The sequence below is a fragment of the Vicugna pacos genome, chromosome 23, assembly GCF_048564905.1.
Source record: "Vicugna pacos chromosome 23, VicPac4, whole genome shotgun sequence".
NCBI classification, from domain to species: domain Eukaryota; kingdom Metazoa; phylum Chordata; class Mammalia; order Artiodactyla; family Camelidae; genus Vicugna; species Vicugna pacos.
This window is the reverse complement of record NC_133009.1, coordinates 7,727,125-7,754,933: the sequence shown is the minus strand read 5'-3', so window position 1 is coordinate 7,754,933 and position 27,809 is coordinate 7,727,125. Positions and strand designations below refer to the sequence as shown.

At 50.1% G+C, this 27,809-nt stretch overlaps 1 protein-coding gene and 1 long non-coding RNA gene across 4 annotated transcripts in view; one reads left to right on the top strand and one right to left on the bottom strand.

The window, feature by feature from the left end:
• The window catches only part of LOC140688707 (plasma membrane calcium-transporting ATPase 4-like), a 95,674-nt gene that overhangs the window by 50,642 nt on the left and 17,223 nt on the right, over nt 1-27,809 (bottom strand). For all 3 annotated transcript variants that reach the window (XM_072948428.1, XM_072948427.1, XM_072948426.1), the window contains exon 2: nt 483-1,156. In XM_072948428.1, the coding sequence (XP_072804529.1) occupies nt 483-675 (193 nt within the window). In that variant the 5' untranslated portion in view covers nt 676-1,156. The remainder of the gene's footprint in view (nt 1-482; nt 1,157-27,809) is intronic.
• Nucleotides 1,144-4,880, top strand: LOC140688708 (uncharacterized). The gene is made up of 3 exons (XR_012063462.1): nt 1,144-1,233; nt 2,656-2,707; nt 4,608-4,880. It is a non-coding gene; the product is annotated as an uncharacterized lncRNA (long non-coding RNA).

Genomic DNA, 27,809 nt, shown 5'->3' with positions numbered 1-27,809 from the left:
TTTCTGTGTCTGGTAGAGAAGTGCTCCATTGGGTGGGTGGACGTATCCACATTTTTTGTGCCCATCCTCTCCTCTTACACTGTAAGATCAGTGCGGGGAGGAATTTTATCTTTAACCCTTTGCAATCAAAGACTGATACAGAATAAAGGACTTGATGATTATTTACTGATAAAAGCACCTCTAACATAAACATTTATAAAATAGAGATATATAATTTCTCTTCTGTACCTTGACACAGAAGAAAGGAGGAAAGAATGATCTTCAGAGAACCCCACAGTCCCTAAACGTCATCTCTGGGAAAGAAACGAAGTTCCCTCCGGAGCCTCACCCCCCTTCAGTGCTTCACATCCGCACTTTGCCCACCAGACACAGACATACCAGCCAGGTTTCTGGAAATACGCCTTTTCTAGAAGCTGGGAGAACAGTCTGCCTTAACACTAGCCATCTTCCTCCAATTCCCCACCCCCGGCGACGGCCTTTACCTTCCACGGGGTTGGTTTTCAGTTCAGCGCAGAGATCCATCACACCTCCGTAGTGGGCGTTGATGTGGTTTATTGCGTCAGTTGAACGCAGCTCCATGAGCCTCCTCAGGTCCATTACTGTGCAGCCAAAATCCCTGTCACGGCTCTCAGCTATCGAGTTGGCCGGCAAGGCGTGTCCTGATGGGTTCGTCATTTTGCCTGCTGTTACCAAGCCCCTCGACCAGAGAAAATGTGAGGTCTGCCTTCCACTGGTCGGGGTCTCTTGACTCTCCGCCTCACTTCTTCCTACTTCTTGCTTCTCTGGGAGCTCGGCTGGGAAATAGATCGACTATATCTTGTGCAATAAGCTTCAGAGCAGCAGCCTCCAGCCCAGATCCTTTTGGTGTGTGTGAAAAGCTTGGCAGCGAGAGGAGGAAGAGGATGGGGGAACTAAATGGAAGCCGGACCACGTGTCACAATGAGTGGTGTCCCCAGGTGGTGATGGCAGCGGTTGTCCATGGTAGGTAGGTTCCTTATTAGATCAACTTGCCCAGATGGAGGGGTAAACAGGATGTGCACGTTACCATGGAGGCAACCTAAGCAACAACCAGCAACTGCCGTGGTAGAGAGGCGGCAGGAGGAGGAGGAGGAGGAGGAAGAGGAGGGCTCCTTGGATACCGAAGACAACTGGATCTCTGCAATAAAGAGGCAAAGACAGACAAAAAGAAACAATTAGAGCAGCATGGGGAGCCAGCATCTGCTCGGGCAAGAGGTACTCATTCTGGCATAAGGGTTTAGGTGACAGTTGATTTGATGTCTGAGCTGAGCTGATAGCTGAGGCCCGAGCTGAGGGAACTGACCTAGGAGAGGCCCCCTTCTCCGTGCGAGGCCCCAGCCGCCTGGAGACTCCAATGTAGAGACACAACTTCAGATACACCCCAGTCTCCATAGCTCACCTCTTCCAAACCTAGCAACACAAATCCCACCGCTTCAGAAACTTGGAAGTAAGGGCTCTCCTACTCTCCCTGTCTGTCTGAGGGGCCCGTGACGGAGCCTTCTGGTCTGACCCCACCTCTAAGAGGTGAGGAGAGCGCAGAGAAGGAGCCCAGACCAGAATGAGCTGGGGGGCGGTCCGCCACCTTCCCCTACCCCATCAGCCTCCCCTACCCTCAACACACACTTACAGACCAGAAGGCCAACCTGATAGAAGATGCCCAAATCCCCTGTGGCCCCTCTGAGTACTCGGCCTGATGCTGTACAGAAAGTCTGCAGCCTGCGTGCTGTGGTTATCAACAGGTCAGGCGCTCAGCTCAGATCCTGGAGCCAAGCCCCACCTGCCTCCAAAAAGCTGTCAGCGGGAAGGAGTGAGTAAAAGCCTCCGGTGGTTGGCAATACAGGGTGGAACCTCTTTACATAAAGGACACAGAAGCATCTCTGAGAAGGATAGTGAGTTTGAAGCCTAAGAGTGTTAAAGGCTCTCTGGGGTGGCCAGAATAAGACGGCTGTCATTCAGATTAGAGCCTAGGGCCACCACAAGGTCGCCAGGGGGCAAAGTTAGCCTGTGCGTGAGTGACACCAGAGGGTCTCACATCAGCATTTCTCCCCTCAGGAAGGCAGGTGGATGGGGGGAGAGGGCGGAATCTGTGCAGGTGAGAATACGGAGGACTGAAGGTGGCAAAGCTGATCCTGAGCCCTGCTCTCAGCTTCAGAGAGGGGCTGCTGTGTGTCATGCACAGGCGACTGCCCCACTCCAGCCACCTAAATGGGAAGAGGCACCAGAACACGGCGGGTCCAGCTCTGGTGAAACAGTCCCCACCAACTTGAGTTCAGTTACTGGGGGAGCCAAGTCTCTCTGGTCAGCAGCCCCTCTCCAATAAATAGATGACATCCTTGCTTCTAAAAGGTAAACACAGAAGTACACGGATCATCAGATGAGGGCTTGACGCGCTCATCCATCACTTTTCCAAACATCGCACATGGCCTGAGTGCCTGCTGATTCCCATCCATCCTGCTCGCGGCAGGTTGCCCTGGGATGCAGGTAGTTACACCGCTTCCTCTCCCAGGATGCCCTCTGCTGCCTCCTTCTTACCTCGCACTTTTGGAGCTACTCGGACTTGCAAAGGGTTATGCAAGCAGGACTTAGTTTTGTTGTTGTTGCAATTTGTTTTAAACATCACATTCCTTTTCTTTTTAGACGTCATCAGAGAATCCTGAGGAACAAGGAGGTCTACAAAGAACCTGAGGCAGTGAGCAAACTCCCTTCAACCCTCCTGGCAGAGGGGCAGGCAGCACCACAGGGTCTCCTCTCTGATTCAGCGCCTTCAGGCACAGAAGCAGTGGGAAGGACTAGAGCAGCAAGAAGCCCATTTGACTCCTAAGTAGAACTCCTTAACCTTTGAAGAGGATGCTCAGAACAGTGCCGATAGAGCGCTGAAGCGGAAATCAGACTTTTCTTTTTTTTTTTAATCTCTCCCCACTGCAATGTTTGTTCCATGAAGGCAGGGATTTTTCGCATGTCTAGTTCACTGCTTATGCCCTGTGCCTTGAAGAGAACCGGTGTATCAGCTAATTTTTTTGGTTGAATAAACAGTAGTAGATATAGAACCAGATTTACCATCTTCCCAGGCACCCTATGAACAAGTCACTTCGCTTTGTTAGTGCTCAGTTTTCTTAGGACTCAGATTCTCCCACCTGTACCTAGGGAAAGAATCCACCCTGCCTTTTCACACCATCCTAAGAAAACGATAAAGGAATTGGGTTATAAGCAGAAATAGTGCTTGGAAATCTTAAATGAAAGATGACCAGTGTCTCAAGTGATGGGAGAAACAGCTTAATTTGATCTTAATGAACTTTTGCTAACCAGCCCTTGAAGCAGAAGAGCAAGAAGCTCCATGTGCCCCTCCATCTTTCCTTGCCAGGGGGGGAGCTCCTAGCACCGCAAAGAGAATGAAAATTCCAGGGCAGCTTCATTAGCAATAACATTAGCTAGGTTATAACCATTAGCAGTAACCACTAGACTACACGGCCTTGGATCTCTAGACAGTAGGGGCAATCTGAGTCAGAATTCCTTACTTTGAACCCCTGCTCAAGATATCAAATAGGAAAGATTCTTCCACTCACACAGGGAATCAGAAAAGGTCACTTAAGATTAGAACCCATGGGACACGTGGAAAAGAATGAAGTTCGTCTGCTTCAGGCTGCTCTGCAGACACGTACATAGGTCAGGCACTAAGCTTCTGGCACAGAGTCAAGGGGGCGGAGCCCAGCTGGAACCCCAGTTGAAGGTGGGCTCTCTGTGAAAATTCTTCCGGAGTTCAGGGCGTAGCAGGTGCCAGCACTTCTCCCTGAGCTCTGATCTCCTCGAATAAGAGCTCTCCGTGACTGCTAGGCTGGCCTAGCCCCTAACTTATTAGGCAACTGGCAAAGAAGAATCTGTAAGCGCTCACATGGCCTCGGCCTCAGCCGCGATGCTCAGCGGCCTGGGAGGTCCCACCTCCAGGCGGGTCAGGGTTAGTCACTCGGCTCAGGGCATTCTGGGTGAGGCATGTTCTCACTGCCCGTTTCTAGCATCTTGCCAGCCTAGTGACGACGGGATGGAAGTTCAAATTCTCATCCCTTCCTGCAGGGGCAAGACATCAGAATACTTCACATAATCATTAAATCATTTTAATTTTTTTCCCTCCTAAAGTCCTGTAACATCTGTTCTACAACTTGACGTGTGAAAGCACTGTCCCACGGGACGGCTGTGATTCCCACCTCGCAGATGAACACACTGAGGTCCAAGGAGACAAAAAGCGATTTGAGGGGGAGGGTAGAGCTCAAGTGGCAGAGCGCATGCTTAGCGTGCACGAGGTCCTGGGCCCAATCCCCAGCACCTCCTCTAAAAATAAATATAATAGACATAATAACCCCCCCAAAAAGTAAATAAAAAAATTTTTAAAGTAATTTGGTCTTTGGCAAGTCAGCGGCCCTGACTGCCTGCTGGCCTGTTCGTTGCACTGCACTCCTTCCCTCCAGTCTGCACCTCTTCATCTTCTGACAAATGTCTAGTTAAGCCTTTTAACGGCAGGTGTCTCTGGGGCGCAGAGAATGAGCATCTCCGCTTGGGGGAAATGCTGGCTCTCACACGTGCTCTTTCTCTTTCAGAATCAACCTCATCACACCCTGGACGATGGGGGTGAAGGAGAGCCCTAGACACCCCTGAGAAGCGAGCCGCCCTGCACTTCCCGACACCTCGGCCTGCAGCTGGTCCCCCTAGCAAGCTCCAAAGTGGGGAGCTGTCAGAAACGGAGACCTCATTCCTTAAGCCACCAGACCGTAAACAATGGTCAGACACTGTTTCCCCCGATTTTGTAAAAAAAAAAAAAAAATCCTTTACTCTTAGAAACTTGCCTGGGTGCTGAAGACGAGATACACCCCTAGACGACGGAGAAAAAGGGGCGCTCCCTCCGCAGGGGCTGAAGTGGGGCGATTTTGAGAATCTGAAAGGAACCCACCCCGTGAATCTCCTCTGCCTTCTCGTGTTGAATCTGGCAGATGCGTGGGAAATAAAGTATGAAAGGAAACAGGAGAAAGGAAAGAGGGGGCAGGGGCCGAGGGCCGAGGGCTGGTGCAGCCGGACCTGCCTGACCACTCTACACTGCGGCCTCCGAGCGGACACAGCTGCTCAGTGGAGCAGACTCTTGTGCCTGCCCTCCCCCCTGGGCTGGGACTTCTGCTCAGAAGTGAATTGGGAGCACTTGCTGCTGCTCTGGTTGGAGTGTCAGCGCCACTGAGGATGTGAAAGCAAAGAAGGGCAAAGCTGGCAGGGGCGGGAGGTGGGGAGGTGGGGTGTGTGCGCATGGGAGCAGGCTGGCCCCGCCTTAGGAAACACTAAACTGAAATGTGAAACCTGCTTCAAGCTCACCCTTCCCCATCCTTACGCCTCCCTGCACAAAACCTGTTCCCTTTTCTCTGATCCGGAGGCTTCCACATCCCAAATAAGGCTCCGTGGCTCCCTATTTGAAGGAGTCGGGGTGGGGGTGGAGTGGGGGTGAGAAGGGAGGGAAATAATATTTGTGGAGCACCTGCAATGAGCCAGGCGCCACAGCAGGCCCTTTTGGTGAAAATGCAGAGAGAGATCATATGTGTATACACGCACACACACACGTGCGCATTATCCAGGCAGCAGCCTCCTCTGGCGGGGGATGTGCAGTGGTGGGTCCCTACCTAGAAGCTACTGTCACTATTACATGCACTGTTTCACTGAATCTTCACTGACAGCCCTGTAAAGGAGGGCGCCCCGCTTTGCAGTAGGGAAATACGGATTTGGAGAGCCGGGGTCTGTGCCCTAGTCTGAATCCAAAGCCACCATGCCTCGAGTACAAGGACAATCTTATGAGAAACAAAGCTATGGATTGATGAGAAAGCCCACATGTACCTATCTATCTGTTCCTGGCCCATGATCCCTAAAAGCTCAAAAAGAGGACCTCCTTACCTCTTTGAACTTCCGGTTCTGGCAGGTGTAGGCGTAGGTCCACAGCTTATCAGGGGCTGACACTCCCGCTCCATCCCATCCCCGCCCCCACGTGCGCATCCCCCCCAGCCAGAACGCCGTTGGCTCTGGACGGGTGTGATTCCAAACATACCCAATTTCCACCTGAAGATCTCAGGAGTGGGGATGAGGGCTGCCTCCACTCTGCTATCTCACACCCCTGGCCGTGGAACCCACAGTGACTTGGGAGAGGCACAGAGATCCTGCCCTGGATTCTGTCTCCTTTCTTCAGCATGGGCAGTTCCTGACCATTACTTACAGTGTCCTAAGCTTCACTCCTTCTCGCGGGCACTCCCATGCCTCTGAGAGGGCCTTTCAAGAAAGCCGGCAAGCATCAAACACGGCCGGCTGCCTAGCATGAAGCATCCCTGGCTGGCCCTTCTCCCTGAAGGTCTAAACTCCACACAGAGGCTGCTCCGCTCCCTCCTCACTACAAGCCCCTCATTTCCACGACCCAGATTCTAGCCCCCCGCCCCCAATCCCGCGCCAGTCCCTCCCACTCAGGTCTAGCAGCCATCCTCGTGGAACCAGGTTCTTGCCCTGCCCTAATTGCTCCTCTGATGCCTGCTGGCTCGCAGAGCAGACCTGAGCACATCCTCTCTCCTCCAATCTACTCAGGCCCTTGGGAGGCATATGGGAAGAAGGTCAGAGGCAGAGCACGTTGGCTAAAGTTCAGCTGGTGGGCGGCACCACCTGTCATCAGCAACAGCCAGGCCCATGCCAGGAAGCCAAGTGAGGCACCAAAACCAGTCCTCTGCACTGGCCCCAGGATGGCACACTGTGGCCTGTGGTTCTGGCCCTGGTCCTGGAACCCGATGCTAATTCTCAGCCAGCCCCTAGGACTTGGGTTCTGGTGAGTACTCCCTTCCTGCACAGAGAACATCACTTGCTGGTTAGGTGGTACCCACGAGGTGCCCTCGCTTGCCCTCCCCCTCCCCTAGTCTGCTGTCCTGAGGTGTCTCCTTCACTTCAGCAGCAGAAATGCAGTGCCAGAATCATAGCATCTACCTGGAGAAAATGTGTCGTCCTCAACCCCCTGGGCCTTAGGGATCCAGAATTTTTCTCTACTTCCCAGAGCCACCTTGCACTTGGCCAAACCAAGTCTATGCATACCTTGGACCCAGGCATCTACTGGGTGCATCTCCCGAAGGTGCTCCCACAGGTTCAGAGGGGGAGTGTACAAGGATGCTCACTGGGGCAGTATTTGTGGTGACAGGAGTAGAAGGCAACCTGGGACCCCCCCTCCCAGGGATGGACAGGGAAAGTGCTTGTGCTTGGTAACGGGGGATATTATGCAGCCATAAAAAGCACAGATCAGACGTGCACACAGCAATACTGCTGATCTCCAAAACAAGGCTTACTGGGGGTGAAAAGGGTGCTTTAACAAAAGTTAAAAACACACCCATCTAAAGCAATACTATACATTTTAAGGGACGTATTTAACCAAAAAGATACATATTATCACATTAGAATGTTGTTCACAGGCAAGGAAAGGAAAAGACCTGGGATCTGGGTAATCTGAGCACAGAAGGGCCTTGCATGTCCTGGGCCATGACTCCATTATCATGGCTGACTCAGTAGTCTGCACCTGAGGGCCAAAACATACATTAAAATAAAATAAAATAAAATAAAATAAAATAAAATAAAATAAAATAAAATAAAATAAATTAAATAAATTAAATAAATAAAATAAAATAAAATAAAATAAAATAAAATAAAATAAAAAACTATGGTGCTAAAGCCTTTCAGACCCGGAGAGGCTGTCCTTCTAAGACACATAATGGCAATGATGATAAAATGTATCAGTTCTGGCCAGATGCCTTCAGGGGACAGAGGATGGTCAGGTACACAGATAGCACATACTTTCTCTAAACAGTGTTACCAAGGATTGACCCAAGGCTGATGGTAGTCTGTTCCTGACCATCTGGCCTGTTGATCCAGCCCATGTCAGAGACCCCAGGCACCATCGAGATGAAGACAGGATCTGCATGGCATGGGTCAGGAAACTGAAGCAGGAATGTGTGTAGGAGGGCATTGTCACCACCACCCCAGCTCCATCCTAAAATAGTATTAACATATCCAGACGAAAAAGGGCACTCCGTTGGGCCCAGAGCCATAGGGAATGTACCCTCATTCCAAGTAATCTGAGTCATACTGGCCCGGGTCACCTCTGTGGCCTCCTATGAGTCAGGGGGTGCAGAGGGAGTGCTCACAGAAAACTAGAGATTGAAAAAAAAAAGGTGGCGGATGAAACAGCAACACTGGTCATTTCCTTCAGCTGATTAAGGATAAGAGTCGACTTCAGGTGGGAGTGACAGTGCCAGCTAGAAGGTCTGTTGCCTACTGAAAGAGATGCTGGCAGTCTCGCCTCATCCCTCCCACCAGATCACAGGAAATGCTCAGGATACAGGCAAGGGTCTCTGCCTCTCGCTGAGTTAAGGCGCAGCTCCTCGGAATTGGGACGGTTAGCCACTGGGTCCGCAGACAGGAGGCAGCCCCTGGGGCGGCAGCACGCACACTCTCTGGGGCAACAGAGATTGCCTCTTCCTGGGGCTGCCGTGGTTTTCCCACATTTTGGTTCCAAGGGAACAAAGGGGCTTTTCAACAGCTGGATTGGATCCTGTGTTGTTTTTAGAAACAAATTTCAGCAGGCTCGTGCCTCGCTCATGGGGAGGGACGGGGCGTCAATCTCCCTTGGCTGCTGGAGTCAGGATCTCATGGCTCCCAGGCCCAGGTTCCGGCGGAGTCCTCAGTGGTGAGAGGAAAGCGGAAAGCAGCCCGGCCTCAGAATGAGGAGGTCACAGGCCATCCACCGAAAGGGAGTGCCGTGGGCAGCTGTCCCAGGGGCTCAGTAAGAGAGGAAGCAAAACTACCTTCCTGTGTGACCCGGGCATGAGCCAGAGGACCATGCGCCGGACTCCAGGCCTGGCGGGCCCTCCCGTTGCCTCCCTCCGCTCCACGAGCATCTCACCTGTACAGAGTACAGAGTCATCCTTCCAGATCCGCCCGCCCAGCCATCTCTCAGCCCAATTACTTTCTGAAAGTCCCAGGCAAATGGACAAGGGCTCCATTCTGAGAAGACGACGTTTATCAGGAAAGAGAGCGGGCACACGCCCCAGTAACCCGTCACCTCCCTGCCCCAGTTTCACTCTTCCTTTGAGAACGACGCAGAGGTGACAAAGCATCTTTGTAACAACATCATGAGAAGCTGCAACCCCACCAGGCTAAAGCACTGAGAGCCTCGGGTGGGGGCCTGTTCCTGACACTGCCCCTGGACCCAGGCTGTCAGGGGAGGCGCAGGAGGGTCTTGTCACCTCTCTCCCTCCTGTATCCTTCCGGGATGCTGATGGCTGCTTCTGTTCATCTCAGGGAAGCCCTCTTTCCCGGAAAGACCTGTGATCTTCCCAAGGAAAGCCCCCCTCCTGTGAGTCCTTGAGGTACAGGCCTGAGAGGGTGTCCCTGTGAGATTCAGGGGAACACCCAGACCCCTTTCGAGTTCAGGTGGAACTAAGCACCCCCTGCCTCCTGTTTCCGACCTCCGCAGGAGACGACAGAGGACGGGGCAGTTCACAGGGGAGGGGGCAGTGGACACAGAAGACACCCCCCCACTCACTCCAGGCTCTGCAAATATTACCACCCTGCTGGCACATCTGAATCCCATGCTGCCTTCGCTCTGCCCTTTCCCACAGCCCCCGCAGGAGGGCTGGTCCCGGCCCGGCATCACCTCTCGGCATCACCTCCCGGGGGCGCCTGCCCACTGCTCTGAGGCCAAGGCAGCGGTGCGGCGCGGCTGGCGGAGCAGGAGCAGCTGCTGTTTCCCAGTCGGGGCGACGGGCTGCTGTAAACACTGGCTTTGGGTTGCCATGGCGAAGCTATTTATGTGCCTGTCATGGCAGAGTGGTCTGTTTTTTATTATTTTACTTTGAAAGTTTTCCTTTCCCAACCCCCTCAAACAGCTTAAAAAAAAAAAAGAGCCACCGCAACTTTGTCAGGAACGAAAAGGGTATACAGCCAGAAAGTAGAGCTTAGGACTTGCGCCAGCAAAGGCAAACCCGAAGTGAGCAGGAGGGTCGGGTCCTTCAGAGCAGGGAAGGTCTGGCTTCTTGCCCGTGCATGCCTTTGCCTCAGCTCACCGAGGGGAAAGGCCCAGATGCACAGCTTTCTCACCTCTGCATCATCACATCACTGAGACGAGACAAAGCCGCTTTGTCCTCTTCCTTCCTGTCCAAGCCAGGCTCCAGCCAGCAGCATTCCTCACCCCCCAACTCCCCACCGGTCCCTACTGGCTGCCAGTGTCATCAGGATGAAGACGCTGAGGCTCCCACCAAGGCTCATGGGGAGAGAGCCTCCAAGCAACCCCCCTCTGTCCACCGCGGGTGCAGGGCCACCGGCATGGAGCCGGCCACCCCCGGCGGGACGTCTGCAGGAGGTGGCCTCTGAGGTGCCTCTGAAGGGACACACGTTTCCTCCACTTGCCCAGAGACCTTCCATCCGATCCTTACTCCTCGAGGAGCTCTGGGGGAAGGGGTACGCCTTCTCAACAAGATTCAAGGTTTGAGTCAGGGGGTGAGGACCCCTGGCCAGCACCAAGGAGTCACCATGCAAGGTTCAGATGCTGAAGGATGACCAAAAGGGAGGCTCATTCATCCTTGGACGCCTGTGTCTCCAGGGCATCAGGCACAAGAGAAGAGTTTTCGGTAGAAGTGGGGAGCGGTCAGGCCAGGCTCTGGCCACTCGCCGGGGCACCGCAGCCTTGCTTCTGCCCTCCCGGCTCGCCCAGCCAAACACAACGCAACAGGTGAGAGGAAAGAAAGGGGCCCCTGGGCACAGGCCGCTCAAGGCGGGCAGGAGAGCGGAGGAACCGGCCCCTGTAGTCATCACACACACACACACACACACAACTAGGCAGAAGTGTGCGCTGACTGATAAATAAGCCAGGCACCAAACAGAGAGTCACCTTCCAGCAACAGCTGGTTGGAGCACAAAGTAGCTGCAGGGCTTTATTGCTTCTCTTTCTCCATCTCGTTCCAGTTCCTTCGGGATGAGGTCCCCTTAGTAGGAGGCAAGCCTCACTGCCGACGGGCATACTAACCAGATTAGCAATAGAGTTAGCGCAAAGTTAAGACGAGCAAATCCCACAGATTGTTCAATTCCTCCCAAGTCAGATTGTAACTGAACGTCCCCCAGATGCCACCATGGCTCAGGAAGGGTAGCCGTGAGAACCACCCCCACGGGGAGGAGAGAGGCAGAAGGGGGAAGCTGCTGCGGATTCCCAGAGGGACGCACCCTCTGCTGCCCCAGGAGCGGTCAGAGTCCTGACTGACAGCCCCGGTTAGCTGATAGAATCCTGCTGGGAACATCAGAACTTGGGACAGAAATCAGCCCTGGCAGCACCTTGAGGTCAAAAGAGCAGAGCAGGCATGGTTTCTAGGCTTGTCAGACCGACTGTCATCAGCATCCCATCGTTCCTGCAGGGTGGGAAGGGAGAAGAGGGGAGGCGGGGAAAGGGTCCAACACCGCCCTGGACTGCCGCCCTGGGCTGCCAGGAGTAGGCAGAGAGAAAGGCACCGTGCAAGCTAGTGCGGGCGACCCCAGTGCTTCCGTTTCTAAGTCTCACGGTGTTTACTCAGGCTGAGTGGCCATTACTTGGGAATATGTAGAAAGACAAAGAGAAGCAGACACATCTCAGAACCCCCAAGGCAGAGTAAGCTTCCAAAAATCATGGGCTAGAAAGAGCATCTATTCAAAAGGGCTCAGATCCATGGTGACGGACACAGGACCCATTGTTGAAAGAGACAAAGGGCAGGTGAAGAGGTGACTCAGCCCCAGCTGGTCGTTGTTTATGGACATCTCAGGGGAGAGGGAGCGGAAGGTACCATGTATTCTCCTGAGTGAGCAGAAAGCATGTATCACCTGTCCCCACTCATCTGCCCCCGTGCTGGACCTCACACGTGCAATGAATGAATGAACCACCCTTGATGAATGAACCACGCTTCTCTGGGCTGGGGTGCTTTTGTTTCCAGGAGAAGGAGAAGGAGAAGGAGAGGAGGCCCAGAAGGGGCCCCTGTCTCCAGAGAATCAGTCATCTGAGTTCAGGAGGGACAGTGGCGCCACCTTGCAGCTTGTAGTCCCCAGAACCACCGCCAGCACTCCTTCCTCTTGGGGCTATGACGTTGGTGGGCTGAGTGGATTGCAGGCACATCACCCCTGTGCTCCAGGACACAGTCCCAGGGCTTTTCGTGCAGACAGAAGGGAGACCAGCCATCATGGCAGGAATCGTCCCCTCTCTAGGGAGAAGCAAAGGTCAACATAAAGAATCCAAGCTCTCCTAATGCTCATTCGATTCTAAACCCCCACTCATAGCATCTTAAACATCACTGCTGTACCTCCAACGAAAAGCCTGAGAGGAGGACTACGGTGATGCTGGTGGGGCTGGGAGGGAGGGAGGTCTGTAGGAAGTGGCAAAGAAAAGGATGTTTTCTGGTTTATTTCTGAAGCACTGAGCTGCCAGCAATCATGGGAAAAATACCTAGTACCAGTCTCTTTCCACCTCCTCATTTTTCCCTGTGCGCCTCGTCTCCAAGCTTCTGCTTGTTCTTATCTATGTGTATCCCTTTCCCCAGCTCTCCCTCTCTTCTTGTCTCCTTCTTTCTCTGTCTCTCTTCCCCTCACCCCCACAATCTACCTATCTACCTATCTGTCTGTCTGTCTGTCTATCTATCTATCTCAATCTCAAAATCTGTCTCATTCTCTTTGTCACATCTCCAGGGACAACCTAATTGGACAGAATTCCATTCCCCCTACCTCGGTAATTTCTGACACAGTCGGCCCTGTCTAGTTCACACTGGCTCAGACAGTGAAGGGGTATGAAGTGCTGAGAAGCAAACCGGGCACTTGTGGGGGCAGCCACAGCCTGCGGCCAATCCATGTCACTGGGGTCACGGATGACGGGTCACACAGGATGGACTATGAGAACCAATCTGAATTCTCCCAAATCCATCCGGAGCTTGCCTGGCCAAGCCACATATGGAGTATCTAACTATGCCTGAAGCAGAGGCAGACACTGAGGACTGAGAAGTGAGGGGCCCTAACAGAGATGGGGGGAGAGGAAGGATGTAAGACTATTGCTATGGACTACAGACTAACGCCGGGATTTAGTATGCTCAGCCAAGTCCGCAGTCTGGCATAAACAGGGAAGTGGCCTGAGGGAGGAAAAGGCTGGGAGATTAGACAGAGTGGTAAAAAGACCCCTGGGCTACAGTCTGACTCCGGCTCCTTTCAGCGCTGCCCCCGAAGCTGAAAATTCAGACCGGAACGTGATAAGGGAGTCGTCCCCAACTACAAGCTGCAAGGTGGCTCCACTGTCCCCCCTGAATTCCACTCTGGGCCTGCAAAACTAGGGCTGGGGATAGACACATGGAGGCTCACCTCCAACTTACTCTCTGGTGACATGGCTGCCTTCTCCTAAGCTCTCCCCACCACTACGCAAGTACTCAAGGATTCGCAGAGGGGACCAGAGGAGGTGTCACAAAAGGCATCAGAACCCAGCAGAGCCAGACGTTCGCAGGCACCTCACACTGCTTGCCTAGCATCTGCTTCGGCAAAGTTTGCAAGCGTGCTCTTGTCCCAGTTTCCCCAGGCTCACAAGCCCTGGCCAGCTGTTCCCAATCAGTCAGATCGCCCTCACCAGAGAACAATCCTTTGCAGTCTGGGGGGGTGGGGCAGGCATCAGTGCCTTCCCTTCAGGCCTTCAGTCACTGAGCCCTCCCTCTGCAAGCAGCCAAGTCCAAAGAGAAGCTGAGGACACGCCAGCCTGCTCTCTCCCCTCCCTCCCGCAGCAGCCAACTCAAGAAAGAGGACTCCTTTGCGGGGGAAGTCCCATGGCCGTGAGGCTCTGGAAACTTTGCCGTCTAAGGCTGTGGAATTCTTCTGCCGGGCTCCTGCACTTAATCATCACGGCTCCCCGACTCCCGACTCGGGGCTTTAAAAGGTAGCATCAGAGCAAGCGGTGCAAAGACGTCAAGGAGAAGGAAAACCAGTCGGTGTGAGCTGAAAGATAACCACCTCCAGCACTGGGCTGCTTAGTCACGGAATAATGGTGAGAAGGAAACGAAGAAATCTCAGCGTAGACCACACTCCAGAACACTCCCCAGGACGCCCAGCTAACAGTGCCCGTGGTCCTGCTCCAGGTCCCACAGAGCACGTGGCTCCCGCTCCCAACCTGCTTGCAGGATTACACAGGGGTTGGCTGGCTGGAGACTTTCTCCTTGCAGCAGATCTGAAAATTCGGAGGCTTTGGCCCCCTTTGGAAAAAAAAAGTGCTTGAGAGCTTGCAGCTGTGAGTACAAGGTTTTGGAGCATTAACTTCCAAGGTGGCAGAAGTGGCCGCTTAGGCCACGTTGCCATGGTTTCCAAGAGAACAAACAGAGGTGTGGCCCTAAAGAGGGGTGGGGGGTGAACTGCCTTTTTCTTCCGATGGGAAGAGTTTCAAGAGTCAAGACAAGAGGGGGTAAAGTGAAGAGAAGTTTATAGAAGGTTACAGGGGAAAGAAAATGGACAGTCTTGAGAGTCCCATCCATCCCGGGGCTAGGCTGGGGTGACAAGGGACTGCATAGGGGAGGAGATAAACCTAGGACTTAAACAGGAAGACGAGCAACCTCGCTTCTACGTCAAACGTGCAGCCAGCCTAACCCAGGAGGCAGGGAGAACAGAGGCTGAACTTGAGCTGCTCTGGGAAAGGCAAGGACCTCCAGTCTCTGAGTTTTGTCTGCAAGAGGACAGGTGAGCCCACTCACCAGCAGTGATGCGCAGAGGTGCTGCTCCCCAGAACTGAGGCCCACCCCACTGCCCACGCCCTGTGCTGGCATCATCCTTCTGCCTTCCCTGGTCCCCTGCTCAGGGCTCTTTCACTCTCGTTCCAAAGAAGCCAGATGGGGCAGAACAGTATCAAGTGCCAAAACGCTGCCATGTCTTTCCAGCAGGAGCAGTCAGCTGAATGGGGCCACCTGGCCAAGGAATTCCCTCTCACGCTCACGGGCAGCTCTCTGCATTGTACAAGAGCCCCCTGGGTGCCCCTTCTAGAGCTGTTGCCAGCTTGACTCACACTGGAGACATGGAAAGGACACAGAGCTCCTCAGGACTCCACTCTGCCCAGAAGCAGCACCTTTGTAGGTGAAGCACCACGGCCGCCCTGCTACCTTCTCAAAGCAGAGAGAGGCCAGGGTTGACTGGCCACAAGCTAGGAGGCAGGCCAGACCGAATCACAATTTCATCACTCGTTATGCACTCGCCAGTAAGTTCCTGGCCTTTCCATGGATCAGAACCTCTCCTTTTCCTACCAGCGATATCAAACATCTCATAGAATCCCAGAGTCACAGCCCCGCAGGGAACTTTGGGGAAAGCCCAATACGAACGCCTTCATTTTATAGAGAAGCATCCATGAGTCAAACACTGCTGGGCACTGGGACAAAAACGCTACACAATAATCCAGATGGGAAAGCAGGACACAGGAGGAGGCAGGTGATGCAAAGAAATCTGTACTACACGTCAAATGAAGGGCGGAAATACCTCCCTGACCCATGCACCTGTGTGTACCCGATACCCCCAGGGTCTGCCCTGCAGCCAGCCAGGAGCATCAAGCATCTCCCGGGGAGAGCTCATTGCACCCCCACATCCCTAACTCTGGGCTCAGCCCACATCCTGAGCAAAGGGGCACTTTCTCAGGTCTTTCCAGAGCTCTACATACGAGTGTGCAGAGTGTGCCCTGAACGTGAGCACATGGTAAGGAGGGGACTGGGAGATGAAACACGTTAAGTTTTGCCGGTAGGCTATGCACCCGTGGGCTGTGTTCATCTGAAGGGGGCATCTTGCTAACGTCTTTAACAAAGGGGCCTGACGGGCCAGCCATTGCACTTAACTGTCAACCTGGCACCCTGCCTTGGGTCATGAGACCCTAAGAAACAGCAAAGGAAGAAAGCCAGAAGTGAACCTATTCTGAGCAGAGGATGCACCAGAAGCAGCCAGTCCGGGGGGGCCAGACCCGGCTGGAGCTCTGCCTCGGGGCGGGTCTGCCCACTGCTGGCCGGGCTCCTGCCCCGCACGGCTCACAGGCTCGCCCTTGACAGTTCTTCCCAAGTAAGTAGCACTAGGCTTGCCTTCCCCTCAGCACACCCTCCTCCAGGTCCGTTCCTCCTAGGCCTCAATTTCCTCACCTGAAAAAAGGAGACAATGAGAGTAACCCGCCCATATGGAAGGAAGTTCTTTTGCCTTTGGATGGAGATCAACTGCATTAAGAAGCTGTTGCAATAGCTCGGTGGTACAGTGCGTGCTTAGCATGCATGAGGCCCTGGGTTCAATCCCCAGTACCTCCATTAAAAGAAATAAGTAAATAAGTAAACCTAATTACTTCCCCCCAAAACAAAAAGAAGCTGTTGCAAAGAGAGGCAATCAAGGCTGCCCTCTGCCTGAGGTTCCCGGGGCCTCTGGCCATCTTGTTTCTACACTTCCCAGTACCGGATCTGGGCCTGGCTCCCTGCACCAGGAAGACGCTGGTTCTTCCCATTCTCGGACATCCCAGCATCTCCAATTTTTGCAGCTATATCTGGGGAAATCTGCCTGCCTGAGGTGCTCTTTGAAGGGGCATCAGGACATCAGGAAAACTGAGGAGAAAGGCAGACAAGTTCACGAGAGTCCAAGGAGATTGTGGTAAGAGCTCCCATCCGGGCACTGCCTCAGAGTTTCAGAGCACTTAGACGTGTGATCTTTGAGACAGCTTTGAAGCTAAACAGGGCCGACGATACTATTCCTTCCACAGACTGTATGACACATGGTCTTAAAGGCGACACGACTCAGTTAAGGCGGTGCAACCACAGGGAAGCGCCTAGAAGAACAGGCATCCCACGTGCTACAAGTTCCCATGAAGACAGTGGAGACAAACAGGAGCGAGAGAATGAAAGAGCAGACTGTGTAAAGCAGGTAATTTTAGGGGGGATTCCTGCCTGATGAGCTCGGGACTAGTGTAGGTTCGCCTACATCCTCTGAGCGGTGACTGTGAGACACGCTGAGAGTGTGTGCTGACGGTGTGTGTCATCGTCTTAGCCGTGGATACCTTGAGAGTAGAGACTGGTCCAGACAGAGGCTCAGAAGCTCTGGTGCATCGCGGGGGTGTAAAAGGGAGAGAAGCTGAGAAGGGAGGGGAAAAGAAGGGTGGAGGAAGATTCGGAGAAAGAGAGTCCTTCCCTAAGGGAACTCCCAGACACAGAAGTCTAAATAAAGAAGACAGGACACGTCTGTTAGGAAACCCTACGATTACAGCATAGTTCATCCCGAAGTGCCAAGCACCAGACCAGAAATGACAGCAACTGATGAGAAGAAACACACAAAACAGAAACATACAAACCAAACCTCAAAGATACAAACAGGAAAACAAAAGCTGCTCTGGATGGAGTCTCTGGACCCTGCGCCTACAGCAGGGAGAACAGAGCACCCTGGGCAACAGTAAACTCTGAACCTGCAGGGCAGGCAAAGGCAAGCCTGGAGCCCCAGGTGATCCCTTCTGTCCTCTCCCACTAGCGTTTCTGGGTTCGGGTGACGTCACGCAAGTATCTACTGGGAAGAGAGACCCCTGGAAGGGTGAAGTCCCAGAAGAGGCAGAAGAGCAGAGTTTACAAAAGGCACACTCGGCTGCGCCTCCCCCCCGCCCCCCCCCCCGTTCTGGACAGCAACCCTCCCTCGTGTCCTGCTGCAAAGGAAGCAGTAGACTGTTCTCTCTGTTATTGCAAGTTACCACAGGCCCAAAGAAGTCTGATTAAAGAAAAGAGAGCATTCATCGACAAATGAATGGATCAGCCAAAGTCACACATCCATGCAATGAAGTACTATCCCACCTTGAAAAGGAATGAAATTCTGACACATGCCACAACGTGGATGAACCTTGAAAACGTTATGCTAAATGAAAGAAGCCAGAAGCAAAAACGCAAGTATTGTGTGAGTCCACTTATATGAAGAACCCCAGACACAAACTCAGACTGGAAGTAGCGTAAAGGTTGCCTGGGCGTGTTGGGGTGGCGGGGAGCGTATGGGGCTTATGGTCTGATGGGCGAAGGCTCCACTGGGGATGATGAAAAAGTTCTGGACACGGAGAGCACGACAATGTCAACGACAATCATGCCACTGAGCTGTACACTCGAAAATGGCTTAAAGGATACACGTCGCCGTTTTGTGTATTTTAACTGTACTTTTTTATGAAGAAGATGGGAAAGCCAGCGGAACAGTGCTGGCACAGACAAGCGAGAAGGGGAGAACAGAGCCCAGCTCAGGCCTGTGGAACCCAGCTGCCATCTGCGGCTGTCACAGGAGCTCAGCCCCATCTTGCTGGCGGAGGTGGAGGCCCAGTGGCGCAGAGGTCAGCGACCTCAGACATGCCCAGGGCTGAGAGCCCACGGAGGGCCTGGCGCAACATCAGACGACTCAGCAGGCGACCTGGCAAGGCTGAGAGGCAAGGCGAGGGGAGGGGAAACAGACTGGGCTTTCTGAATGCCATGCTCCGTACGTCTGTGTGTGCGCGTGGGGTTGCGGGGGACAGAAGGGCACTGAGGGCAACGGACAAGGCACCTTTTCAAGGAACAGAGGAAAAAGTCAGCTTTCATTTACTCACTCTCCCAAAGTCGCCCCATCATCAGCTTAGAGCCCACGGGCGTCTGCTGAGGACAGCCTGGTGGACGATGGAAACGCGATCTCGAGTCTTTCTGAGCACTTTATTATGCATGCTCTCGGCTGATCCTCCCAACAAACTTGGGAAACAGATACCATCACCCCCATTTTACAGAGAAGGAACTAGGAAATACCTTGTCTAGGGCCACAGAGTAAAGCAGAGCCAGAATCCAAACCCAAGTTTGACAAAGGCCACACTTTTTAAGCAATATTGTCCTGAAGTGGGCACAGGGGCTCTTTTTCTCAGGGACAAGTCGCCTTTGAAAATAGAGGGCAGTGATCAAGAGTGCTGGCTCTGTGGCCAGACGGACCCAAATCCCAGATCCACCGTAACTACCTGTTTGACCTTGGGAAAGTTAATGTCTCTGCTCTTCTGTTTTGGCACTGATAAAATGGGGCTGATAATAGTAACTCTATTTAAAATTTTTCATGAGATTTTGAGATAATGAAACAACCCATGAAAAGCACACAGTGCTACCACGCAGTGAGCACTCAAACATAATTATTGTGATTATTATTTTATGCTATCAATCAGCCCATTTCAACCACTGGGTTCCGGAATCACTAGGAAACTGCTCACCAGTCAGAAGGTGAGTGGAGAAGTATTATAGTATTTCCCTTGCTTCTGCGTAAGGAAGAAATGAACACCTTAAGGTGGGAAAGGATTTAAGGTCATCCAGACTAATTTCTTTTCCAATATTAGAGACAGTTCTCTTCTTACTGCTACCTGCTCATTAGCTCTGTTTTTTTTAAATTGAAATATAGTCAGTTACAAAGTATCAATTTCTGGTGTACAGCATAATGTCCCAGTCCTGTGTGTGTGTGTGTACATGCACATATATATACATATATACATATATACATATATTCGTTTTCAAATTCTTTTTCATTAATGGTTATTACAAGACATTGAATATAGTTCCCTGTGCTCTACACAAGTTTGATTTTTATCTGTTTTTATATATAGTGGTTATCATTCATTTGCAAATCTCAAACTGCCAAATTTAACCCTTCCCACTCCCTTTCCTCTGGTAACCATAAGATTGTTTACTATGCCTGTGAGTTTCTTTCTGTTTTGTAGATGAGTTCATTAGTGTCCTCTTTTTTCTTTTTTTTTTCCAGATTCCACATACAAGTGATGTCATATGGTATTTTTCTTTTTCTGGCTTACTTCACTTAGAGTGACAATCTCCAGGTCCATCCAATGTTGCTGTAAATGGCATTATTTTGTTTTATTTTTTATGGCCAAGTAGTCTTCCACTGTATAAATATACCACAACTTTATCCAGTCCTCTGTCGATGGACATTTAGGTTGCTTCCATGTCTTAGCTATTGTATATAGTGCTGCTATGAACACTGGGGTGCAGGTATCTTTTCAAATTAAAGTTCCCTCTGAATATATGCCCGGGAGTGGGATTGCTGGATCACATGGTAAATCTATTTTGAGTCTTTTCTGAGGAATCTCCATATATTTTCCATATTGGCTTCACCACACTACATTCCCACCAACAGTACAGGAGGGTTCCCTTTTCTCCACACCTTCTCCAACACTTACATTTGTGGACTCTTTGGTGATGGCCATTCTGACTGGTGTGAGGTGATACCTCATTGTAGTTTTGACTTCCATTTCTCTGATAATTAGCAATATTGAGTATTTTTTTCATGTGCCTGTTGGCCATCTATATGTCTTCACTGGAGAACTGCTTGTTTAGGTCTTCTGCCCATTTTTGGATTGGGTTGTTTGGGGGGGGTTTGTTATTGAGTTGTATGAACTCACTCTATTCTGGAAATTAACCATTTGTCAGCTGCATCATTTGCAAGTATTTTCTCCCATTCCATAGGTTGTTGTTTTGTTTTGCTTATGGTTTCCTTTGCTGTACAAATGCTTAGAAGGTTAATTAGGTCCTATTTGTTTATTTTTGCTTTTATTTCTATTACCTGAGTAGACTGCCCTAGGAGAACATTGCTAAGATTTATGTCAGAGAATGTTTTGCCTGTTTTCTTCTAGGAGGTTTATAGTGTCTTGCCTTATATTTAAGTCTTTAAATCATTTTGAATTTATTTTTGTGTATGTTGTGAGGAAGTGTTCTAACTTCATTGATGTACGTGGGGCTGTCCAGTTTTCCCAGCACTACTTGCTGAAGACATTGTCTTCTCTCCATTGTGTATTCTTGCCTCCTTTGTCAAAGATTAATTGACCGTAGGCCTGTAGGTTTATTTCTGGGCTCTCTATTCTGTTCAGTTGACCCATATGTCTGTTTTTGTGCCAGTGCCTTGCTGTTTTGATTACTGTAGCTCTGTAGTACTGTCTGAAGTCTGGGAGGGTTAGTCCTTCAGCTTCATTCTTTCTCTTCATTGTTGCTTTGGCACTACTCATTAGTTCTTACTCTCTCTTATAGTAAACTGGGACCTAACTTGTGGTCTCTACCACCAAAGTGATTGGCATGCATTCTCACAATCTTACAATCACCTTTTTTTAATAGCTGTTGTTATCCCGTTTCAACAGTTGAAGAAATTGAGGACCAAAGTCTTACAGTGAACTAGTGGTCAAGCCGGGCCATGAACTCAGGTCTGCCTGACTCCAAAGCTCATGCTCTCAGCTGTATATAATTATATGAGAGGGAAAGGGGACCCACGGTAGAGGGGAAAGTAGCTGCGGTTGAATTCCAAATAGCTGGATTGGAATCCAAGCTCTGTGACTTTGCACCAGTTTCTCACCAATAGCATCCATCATTTAGTAAGCTTCTGGCATTTAATGAGCATTATTAAGTGTCAAGCACTGTTTGACTTCTTTTTACAGATACGAAAACTGAGGGGCATCTTTGCTCAAAACCAGTTTCTAACTAGAGGAGGCAAGTTTCATTCTCATGCTGTCTGAGTCTTTTCCTTTTATCATGCTGTTTCTCAGAACCTTAGTTTGCTTATCTTTAGACAGGAATCAGTACTCATTCTCATTTAATTCATTCTTCAATAAATGAGTGCTTACTAAGTTCCAGGTCTTGTTTTCAGCACAGAGACACAGTAACAGAAACTATAAGTTTTAATGCCTACTTTGTGCCTGGCACTCTTACGTATATCACACGACATTGTGAAGATGAATGATTCAGAATGACTAACATGGCAGCTACTCAAGAAATGGTCATGGTTATTATTTTCTTCCATATCAGGGCCTTTACCTTTTTTAACTGTCATATTTCCTATTGTCTTCATTCTTTTCTTTCTTTCCATTGTCTTCTCCTCCACTTGTTTGGAAGTTACATTATTCCTAGTTTTTTAGGGTTAGCCTAGAAATCTTAAGAATTCTAGCTTGTATATTGAACTTGAAGACTTCTGATAATCAATATCTCTAACCTCTTCCCAAACAATACTAGGATCTTAGAAGACTTAACCTCCACCTATCTCCCAATTTTTATGCTATCATTCCTGGGGATTTAAACTAAAGCTTCTTTTCACTGTCATAGACTAAACACTGCTGTCTTTATTTTCTTTGTGATCCATATTTGGATTTAGCACCATGTTTACAATTTCCTTTGCTCATCATTCCTTCTTGAATCTTCCTTTTGGGTAATTTTTCTTCTTGAACTATTTCCCTTAGATGTTGCTTTGGTGGAAGAAGACCTCTTCGTAGAAATCTGTTTTTGTCTGCAAAGGGCCTTATTTTGTCCTCATTCTTGGACATTCACTGATGACAGAATTCTGTCTCAGCCGTTGTTTGCTTCAGTGCTTGGAAGGTATTATTCCACTATCTTCTGGCTTTTATTGTTGAGGTTGAAAGATCTGTTGTCAGTCTAACTGTCATTCCGCTGAAGGTAACTTATCTTTCGGGTTACTTTAAAACTGCTTATCTCTGGTGTTTTATAGTTCCATCATTGTGTGTCTAATGCTGAATCTTATTTATCCCTCTTGGGATTCATTAGGCCTCACAAATATTATAGTCGTACTTCATCAATTCTTGACCATTGCTTCTTCACAAACACTGTCATACTCCTCTCTATTATCTCCTTCTGGAGCATTAATTAAGAATATATTGGGATCTTTTTATTCTTTTCCAGGGGTGGGCAAATTATACAACCTGGGCCAAATCTGGCATGCTGCCTGTTTTTATAAATAAAGTTTTATTGGCACACAGCCATACCCATTCATTTATATACTGTCTATGGCTGCTTTCATGTTACAATAAGAGCTGAGAAATGATGACAGAGACCATATGGGCCACAAAGCCTAAAATATTTACTATCTGGCCCTTTACAGAAAAAAAACTGCCAATCTCTGCTTTATTTTCTATGCCTCTGTACCTCTTCCACACTTTCCATTTTCATTTCTTCCATCTTCTATATAATTTTCTCAGAAATATTTTACAACTTATTACTTTTATCTTCAGCCACAAGATACTGTTTTAACCTATTCATTGAAATTTTAATTTCCTTTATTGTATTTTTTTTTAATGGAGGTACCGGGAATTGAAGTAAGGACCTTTTGCATGCTAAGCATGTGCTCTACCACTGAGCACTACCCATCGCCACCTCCTTCATTGTATTTTTTTCTTTTCAGAAGCTCTCTTTGGATATCTACCTGGTTAACTGAGTTTTCTATCCCTGCATCATTCTTTCAATATCCTACTATTTCTTTTAATATATTAAAATATATTTAAAATCTGTCATTATCTTGTAAAACTGAACATTCATAGGCCAAAACCTAGCAATTCCCTTCTGAGATTTTTATCTAGGAGAGACTTGCACAGGAAACATGAACAGGAAAGTTTATGGCAATACTCTTCATTATGGTGAAAAAGAGTGATATCTTCACTGATGGAAAATTATATAGCAGTGAAAATGAACGAACCACAGCTACACTCAACAGGGATAAATCTTAGTATTATAATATTGAATGAAAATAAGCAAGCCCCAGAAGGCTGTACACAGTATGTATGTTTAACAAAGAATATAAAGCAAGATTAAAGAATATATTTGTTTAGACATCCGTATGTTTATCAAAAGAATGGTAAACACAAAATTCCATATAGTGGTTGGGATGGGTGGTAAGGTGAGGTGACAGGCTAGAAAGGGCTTATAGGTGGATGCAAAATATGGTAGTGATCTCATTTTGGGGATTGAGTGGTGAGTTCAGGTGTCTTCATCAGGCTATTAAAATACATAAATAACTTACATAAATAAGTAGCAAAAGAGAGAGGCACATAAACCAGTGAAGAAAATGTATCATGAACCATGGATTTTGATTCATCCAATTTGTACACTTGAGAAATAAAAGAAAAAGACAGAGCTAAAGATAAGAGAGAGGAGAAGAAAGAAAAGAAGAGAAGAAAGAAAAACAGGTTTCCACTATTTCTGCCAGCAACATTTTTCAATCTGCAAGATCAAAGGTAGTCGTGGATCCACCAGAAGTTAGCAAGACTCTTAAATGAGAACTCCTATTGTCAATTTCATGGTTGAAAATCGCCATTTAGCAACGTCCTCAATACACTGCATTTGACCATATTAATAAGAACGCAACAACCAACTTAGAAATTCTGATCTTCTGGTTGGAGCGGCGGGGCAGGTAGAGGTGGGAGTAAAGGGAAGCAGGGCAGAGGGGCCAATCTGCATTATTCCTCCAGGGACCAGACAGCCAGAAGGGGAGAGCAGCACAGAAGGAAGGCGGGGGGGGGGGGGGAGAAGTCAGCAGTAATCCTGTCCCCCGCTTTGGGTGGGGAAAGGTAGGGAGAGGCATTCAAGGAAGGGAGACTCGCAGTTAGCACCTGGGGGCATACGGCTAAGCGCCAGTTTCCTCTTGGATCCAAAGTAAAACAAATCGGGAAGAACAGAATCCGAACCCCGTTCCGCTGACACTTCCTGGTTCCTCTTGCTGCCACCAACCCCACTCAGACAGGGAGCTCTAGGCGTTGGGCTCCGAAGGCCAGAGCTGAGCTGCTCGAGCCTCCAGCCGGCATGAGGGCCCGGCGCCGGCCCCCCGCCCCGCTGCGCGCCGCCTCTGCCCCGTGGGAGGGCGGGCGGGGCCCCGGGGTGGCGGCTCTCCGTGGCTCCGGGGCCTCCCCTTCCGCCAGCCGGGCCGCCCGGCTCCGCGCCCGCCTCGCCCTGGCCCTCGCCCTCGCCCGGGGCCGGCCAGGTTCCGACGCGTCCGGGCAGCTCGGCTCCCAGCGCGGCCCGGCCCCGGCCCCCGGGCCCTGAGAGCACTGGGGCAATAAATGCCGCAGCCCTTTTTTCCAAGTCTGGCTCCTCCGCACCAAAGCCCGGAGAAGATGCGGGCGGCTCCACCCTGCAGCCCGCGATTGCTCACGGGGCGGGCAGTGACTCATCAGTGCCCGGCAGGCCAGGCAGCCCCCCCGCCCCGTTCCTCCCCTAGGACCCTCGTCCTCGCCGCGCCACACCCCGGGGAGGCATCTCCACCCTTCAGCCCCGGGAGGCTGCGGGAACCCTTCCAGTTCTCACCCCCGCCCTTCACCTGGCCTCCCCGAACACCCCGAGCGCTACACCCCGTGGTTTCCATGGCTCAGCCGGCTTCTCCGCAGTTTCCTCCGGAGAGCCCCGTCCCTGCGCCGCCGTGGCCCCTGGCACAGCCCCAGCTCCCCACTTTGCCTGGCACGCACGCGTCTTCAATGTTGATTATCAGCGAGTGCATGGTGTCAGAGGACACGGACAAAAACTGGGGTGACTTCTGAGATGTCAAGCATGAAAGACACTTTACATCTCCGCGGAAGGGAAGGCTGTGGCAAATCTGAGAGGCTTTAACACAGGACATTACAGTGCAGACTGAATGATCTCATTAGTCCTCACTCAGCAGCGCTGGGATGCCAGAGAGGAAAATTGGGGGGCCCCCTCTCCTACATACATGGGGAACCTGAGCCCTAGAGGAGAGTGGAGTGTGACCTGGTCGGAGTACAAGTCGGGACCATGTGGATTCCTGGGACTCAATTTTTCTGGTCTGTAAAATTGCGGGAGTTGAGTTATGGCCCCTTCTAGTTCTGATATAATGGGATTCTAGGACTTCTAGTCTTAAACACTGGCTCATCTCAAGGTCCACTGGAGCACCTCTGAGCTCTAATCTTCACACATGTCCAGTGCTTTAACTTTTCAAAACGCTTCTATTTAGATTCCACACTCTCACCCTAGATTAGCTAATAACAATCCTCAAACGAAGGAGAAGTGAAGAAACTGAGGTTCAGACGAAAAGGGACTTGCTCAAGGTCACGCTGCTAGCTAGTGGCATGATCAAGAGTGCAACTCAATTATAAGGGGGCTCTTTAAACGCCTCAAGAGTCCCAGCTTTTTCATCCACTTTAAGCAAGTCATTCACAGGTGCTGGGATTCATCCTCCTCCTACAGCATGGAGAACCCACCCTACCCAAGAAAGAGGGCTCAAATGAGTGAAGAGAGGCTTCCCCATTCAAGAATCTTCATAAATTGTAATCTATATGTTTGTAGGCGCTCTGTGTTGTACAATGCACTTTCGCATCCATTATCTCATGTGATTCTTGTAATAACCCTGTAAGGTACTCAGGATTGTATTACTTGATATTTTAAGGAAGCTAAAAAGGCTGAAGCTTAGCAGTTAGGTGACACATGCAAGGATAACACCCAGTTTGTTATCTTCCTGTGTTATGGCAGGAGGTTCTGGAGTAACCACTGGAATAACAAAGATTCCTCTAGCTTCATAATGGAAACCCAAAGCATCTCCCTAAGATGGCCTAGGAATGAGGAAGGCACAGGGCTGAAGCCGCCCTGTGGCCCAGGGGCAGAGTACAGGCAGAGTGGCGGAAAGCTTCCCCAGAGTCACACAGGGAAGTAGTAGCAGCTCACGGGTGAACTCAAGACTTCACGTCCCAGCCCTTAAGTCTGCACTGAACATGTGCCAGCATTCTTTGGACAAGTTTGTATCTGTCACAGAGATCACCAAGACTCTTTGTCACTCTCGGATTTATAAGAGCTGGTTGGTGCAACCTCTAAGAGCCTGGCATCTCAGGCTGTCATTCCAAAGCATCCTAACTGCTAAGGAGTGTAGAGTTGCCTACTGAAAGCACAGGGACCCTGTCTCCATCATATACACCAGACCCTGTCTTTGTCTCCACCCTACATTTGCTAATTTTCTTCCGGGTGGTACCAGCCTCTTGCTACTGCTAACTCCTTTCTCTCTGCCCCTCCCTGGATGATTCCTGGATGATTTTTTTGTTTGTTTGTTTTTTCTTTAAAAATATAGCCCAAGACAATTATGCTCAGCCTCTTTCACATTTAAGAGAATGAAGGCAGGAAAGCCACATGGTTCTTCCCAACCAGAGGCTGGGAGACCCAGCAGAGGAGCCAGCCTCTCTGCCATTAATGAGTGATTCCACTCACAGGTTTATAGGAGGCTTGATTTAGGGGGTTCCACATCTTCTTCCAGAAAGCCTGGCCCTTAGCTGAGCCTGCGTAAAAGCCACCTTGCCACCGTTTATAACTCTCACTTCAAGCACAAGTTGGCCTGTACCTTCTTGTGGGGTCCAGATACACAGAGGGAGGGAAGGAACCCTGGAAGGCAGCTCAAGGGTTCCAAGCTTTCTCCCCTCTGACCTCTTCATCCCGGGGTCAGAACTCTGTGCCCCGTCCAGGTGGGCGCCAGACTTTCAACTTTCAAGGCAAAGGGTGCAGGCATCGGAATCTTTCTTTTCCTTTCAAAAACCACACCAACCTTTCCCCCCCGGCTGCCTGCTGTTACTGGATTCCACGGACCATCCTTGTGACTGACATATGACCAATTCCTTACGATGTAGGAGAATGCTCGTGACATAGTATTGGGTAGGGAAAATTTTTGAATCAGAAATTTGATATTCAACGTATTCCCAATTTTATTTTAAAAAAATGTACAGACTGATTAGGGGAGGCATAGTTCAGTGGTAGAGTGCATGCTTAGCATGCATGAGGTCCTGGGTTCGATCCCCAGCACCTCCATTTAAATAAATAAATAAGTAAATAAATAACGTAATAAATAAAATAATAAAATAAAATAAAATAAGATAAAACTTCCTAATTAGGGGCTTCCCAAGAACTCTGCAACAATTCAAAGAAAGCCCAAGAATAAAAGTATAAAGATAAGTAAATAAAATAAAAATGTAT